General features: G+C 34.0%; 1 protein-coding gene across 1 annotated transcript; it reads left to right on the forward strand.

The window, feature by feature from the left end:
* Positions 1-273: 273 nt before the first annotated feature.
* Positions 274-4,071, forward strand: LOC140815053 (Golgi SNAP receptor complex member 1-2-like). The gene is made up of 6 exons (XM_073174156.1): positions 274-596; positions 1,824-2,020; positions 2,567-2,656; positions 2,736-2,807; positions 3,470-3,599; positions 3,678-4,071. Exons 1-6 carry the CDS (start codon positions 476-478, stop codon positions 3,773-3,775), a joined length of 708 nt encoding a protein of 235 aa, XP_073030257.1. The 5' UTR covers positions 274-475; the 3' UTR covers positions 3,776-4,071.
* The last annotated feature ends 1,351 nt before the right edge of the window (positions 4,072-5,422 follow it).

A 5,422-nucleotide genomic window follows, 5' to 3' on the forward strand; every position in this document is an offset into this window, starting at 1 on the left:
GATTCTATTGCTACTTTTTAACAAAATTTGACAAATATATTCATTTTGTCCCAGAGTGTACGTAAGAAACCACTCTCTGTTTATAACATACATATATATACATTAGTAATTTGGTTTAAATATAGGCTTATTTTTCTTCTATCTGTAATTAAAAATATTTTTAATTCAGAAAGTGTCAATAAAAAAATATTTTAATTCTCAAATTGAGTTCTAAAAATTAAAATAGTAAAACTAAAAGGCCCAGTTTTTTGAGCCCATAAAATTAGAACCCAAACGATTTTGAAGAGTTTCTCGAAATGAAGGAGTATGAGATTCGAGTGTTTAAAAAGCGAGTGCAGCACCGAAGCATCGGATTCTGCAAATCCAACTGTAATAACTGACGGATTCGGATCGAAATCAGGACAAGAAGTGAAGTGGAGGAGCTGTTGGAAAACGACGCGGATCCGTATAGATCCGGATTTGTGGGGATCCAATTATGGACGTGTTTCAGGAGTCGGGATGGGAAGAGCTCCGCAAAGAGGCGCGAAAAATTGAAGGCGATCTCGATGTTAAGCTCTCTTCTTACGCGAAGCTCGCATCTCGATTGACCCAAGGAGGTACTGCTTTTGTCAGCACCAGCAGTTAAATTTGGTGTGATGTTCATTTATTTATTTATTCATCGTTTATATAATTTTACTCTGTATTTCGATAGTTGCCAATGGTGACGGGGAGTTTCTTGTTGTAAAACCTGTATTTCCATTTTACATTTTGGGAAAATGTTTTATATTTTAGGTGGTAAAGCTTTGGTTGCCGTTTTAGGATCGGGTTTCGTGTAAATTTTGGATATAATTGGATGTGATTAGTGCTTTAAACAATTTTTCAGAGATACATAATTTGGAAGTTAATCGTGAAATTAGCATATACTTTGTGATTAATTCGTGAATAGGATTTCTTGTCAATTGAGCAGTGTCTTGATAGTGTTGTAAAACATGATGATCTCATAATTTGGCTTGTTAATCAACTTAGAAGCATACAGAACATGGATCAATATCTGAATAACTCCGCCTTGGTACTCTAACGGACATTTTTCATATACATGTGCTTTAACTAGTTGGATGGAAGAGATTTATTTGAAGAAGAATGTTGTGGTGAAGGCTTTGTGTTTAATTGTTGAGTTTTGTTGTTTTCCTGTATACTCCATGTATTCATCAAGATTAGGGGAGATTCTTCTGAGAAATGGCGCATGTGTATGGATCTTTGCAGTTTATTAGTGAAACTCGTTTTATCAATTAGTTTTTGGTTCCTTTGGCATGTGCCTGATTGAAGATGAAAACCAATGAGCTACACCACCTCTGTATTTCTAAAGTTGCCATGTTTGAACCAGATTATTGCATGCTTTTATATCCATAGTATGCAGTCATTCTAGAAAGCAAGTGACAGGGTATTTAACATACTTTAGCCGGCTTAGGTAAATTGGATTGAAAAAATCAGGTCTTGTAAGGAACATCATGATATTAATAATTAATATTTCTGGACAGGTCTTATAGCTTGTTGTTTCTTCGGTATCCACCACAATTTATTTTATAATAATATTTCTTTCTTTTGTGTTGCGATAATTTTGTGTTAGTTTGTAATGTATACAGTGCTTCAGGTCATGCGGTATAATTCGAAAAAACATTCCAACATTCTTCCTTCGTTCCTTCGTAATAAAATCAATTATTGATATGATTGCAAGATCTCTCTCCTGGGATAGTCCGAAAAAATTGACGATTTGATAAATCCTTTGCTTTTATTTTATGATTTTCACTTGGGTGCTCATGTATCTGAGTTGTGCTGTTTTCCAGGCTATGTCGACCCTGGTTCACCAACTCTTGGTTCTAGCAGGTCTTTGAAGTCTGTGGAAATGGAGATTCAGTCATCACTTGAGAAGCTACAGGATATAAATGATTCCATGAGTCGATGTACTGCATCTGCTACGCCTACTGCTTCAGTTACTCAAAAGCTAGCAAGACACAGAGACATACTGCAAGATTTTTCCCAGGTTATTTACTTGATTCATGATCTTTTTGCTAATATATAGTAACTTGCGCAAATGATGAAAAAGTCAGAAAATATTCTTTCTTAGTTCAATTCTATTGCCTTTTCTACCAAAACAATGAAAAACTTTAGAACAGCTCAAGCAAAATATTTGTTCGTTTTATTCATTATACATCTATAAAGGTAAAAACTGCACGACGTTTTGATGTCAATGCTAACTTCAGGTTTCGGCCACATTAACTTGCAAATCGCAACTTTCCTTTAAAATATTTATTTTGCTTGCACTTGCAGAATATATATAAACTTTTTGTTCTTCTCATCTTTAATTTACTTTATATGATGATTTGCTCTGTGTTGTTAGAAACAAAACTAATGATTGAAAAAATTGGTTTCGGAATTTCAGTTCCTTTATGGCGTTTGTTTTTGCATTATGTCTAGGGTTTTTCAAAATGCTTCCTTGTGCTTTTCTTGTATTAGTCTTTGTATCGTTGGATGTTCCATATTTTTTTATCTGTTATCGTGGTTAGGTTGATTTCTAATACTAATATAGGAATTTAGACGCATCAAGGGAAATATTAATTCAACGAGGGAACATGCAGAGCTTCTTAGTTTTGCCCACGATGATATCAGTGACTACAAGGTGAGAGCATTAAATATCAAATTATGAGTAAAAAAAATTGTTCTTGGTTCTCTTCTTGCTAAATGCTAAATCTGTGCAGGCATATGACACTGATTCTCCAAGGATGCAGTTACTTCGGGAGAGAGCTGCCATAGATGGAAGCATATCTCATGTAAGACTTATAAGCTGCTTGACTAGAATGTTTTGATAAATATTGCAGAAGAACATTTCTTCCATTATGTGTGAATTGGTGAGCGACCAAGGTTGATGCTGTAATCATTCAAATTGTACCATTGATATAAGACTATTATACCAAGTGCCAGCTATGGATTCCAATGTCTCTGCATTGGGGGAACCTGTTAGTTTACTTAACAGCTACAGACTTTCTTTATCTGGGTTCGACATTCTAGGCTTTTCTTCATTTGAAAGCCCAAGTATTTGGTTCTGATTAGTGATGAAAAGAGAGCCAGCCAGCATTACAACTTCATGAGCTGGCTGCCACCGCTCTGTTGACGTGTATTCTTGAGATTTTGTCCAAATTGTTGTCCTACTGATCAACAGAACTGTTTTTAATCAAATGCGCTGTCACGTGACGGAATTGGGCATAATAGCATTTAGTTGAGGCACACTATTTACACTGTTTTTATGTAGTTCAACATTCTTGTGTGAGTAATCATGATGCCACTCTCTTAATGTTCTTTGTTGAAGACACTGATTTTGTAAGATTGAAAATTTGACCTTGTTTTTTTTTAATGTTTTTTTGTTGTTGTAATCGCATGGTTTTATGTAAGTTTCACTGCTTCTTGTGGCTTTGCATCTTTTACCCCCTTACAGATTGATGATGTGATCAACCAAGCTCAAGCTACTAAAGCTTCATTGTCCTCTCAAAGGGCCTTGTTTGGAGATGTTCAAGGAAAACTCAAGACACTAAGTGACAAATTTCCGGTCATTCGTGGTGTACTTGGTAATTATCTACCGACGATAGTTTCTGTAGAATTTTTTAAATTTGAAAATAAATTTATGTAATTGATTATCCTCACAGGTTCAATCAGAAGGAAGCGATCAAGAGACAATCTCATCCTGTCTGCAGTCATTGCTGCCTGTACACTTTTTCTTATCATCTATTGGCTTTCTAAATGAACACACTGTCTGATGTCAAAAGTGAGGCTTTTCCAAGAAATTTTGCTAAGTTTTTCGATTCGAAACATGACTTATTTGACGTTATATTGTCCAAGATCACTAGTATACATACACCTACGATCATTTATTCAACATATATCAGGCCTCACGTGTTTGCTCGTTAGAGAACTGTCGAATCATGATATTCTCTATTGCATTTGAAAATAATCCAGATAGTCTTACGAGCCGTCTTCTACATAGTTGTCTTACTGGAATCTGTCAAACGATTAGTAACAATAGGTGCTCATGAGACTTAAATATGGTTCCCAGGTCTCAACATATAGTTTAGAAAATTCACGTATGATAACATTTTTTAAAAGTTTGTAGGAGTTTCATGTAAATTGAGTTGCTAGCAAGGAAATATATTTATGTTTGAATTTTTTAAAAATTGTTTGAATCATCTACTTATCTTGACAAATAAGTTTATATACATTTGCGGAATATTTAATCATTTCTAAATTTTTATAATTTTTTTTAGCTCTTCAAGGTCGAGCTATTTAATACAATATATGAATCACACGTGATTATATAAATGGACTACTGGGCAACACTTGGCCAAGTTTGAATATTCAAATCACGAGTGGATTTAAAATCATAATTTGATTCGTCTAAATATCTACTGAGATGTAGGGCAAAAAGAGTAAAATCTTTGGTGTGAGAGAAGTATTGGTAGGGATGGGTTGTCAAATTACAAAGACCAACAGAAACTTCTGTTGGCCTTTAAATGCTTGGTCAGTTTGACATTGTGAATGTGCTGTATCATTTAATTTATAGGTGTACGTCTTTTGCATGGGTTAAAAATTGTCGCACTAAAAATATTTGTCTGAACAGGAGAATTATATGTATTTTATTAGTTTTTTCTGTTTTCTTTTTTCCAGAAATCATAACACTTTTAGTCAATATTTCTAATATCTTGGAGCAAAAAATAAGAAAAAATTGATGACACGTATATATGGTCAAGTATCCCTTGAAGAAAATATAATGTATCAGGCAGGCGATGCAGCGCGCGCATGCAAAAGTGGAGCGGATGAGAAACTGTGTGTGTTCCACCTCTATATGACATGTCAATGCGATGATCGTGAAATGGCAGATTGCCTCATTATTTCTTGCAAATAGAATATGGGAATTCTGATAAAATCAAAACGTATGACAAGAATTGACTTAGACATATCCTGAGAACAAATAGTGGTTTATTTTCTTGTCCGATGCAGTAAGGTAAATGATATTACATATATCTGTATGTATTTTAGTCTTACTGAAGTGTGAGTGAAAAGTAAATTTTTCCATTTGTGAAAAGACCGTCTTACCTTTCATCCACCTAACTATTAAAATAATAAAAAAGATATATTTGAAAAATTTATAAAATAATAAAGACATACGTGTAAAATCAAATCAACTTTTTATTATTATGATTATATATCTACGTCTGTATGTTAGGATCGAAGATAATAGTCTAGAGAAGGTTGAATGAACTGTTATACAAACTATTTTGAAGAATGCTAACTTAAGTTGTGTTAGCGGCTAGGAAAACTGATGAGGTATGCTGAAATCAGGCTTTTGAAGAACTAGTAGTTTCTTGTGATTTATCAGCATCTTAAACTCCGATTC

The sequence above is a fragment of the Primulina eburnea genome, chromosome 15, assembly GCF_022965805.1.
Source record: "Primulina eburnea isolate SZY01 chromosome 15, ASM2296580v1, whole genome shotgun sequence".
In the NCBI taxonomy this organism is placed as follows: domain Eukaryota; kingdom Viridiplantae; phylum Streptophyta; class Magnoliopsida; order Lamiales; family Gesneriaceae; genus Primulina; species Primulina eburnea.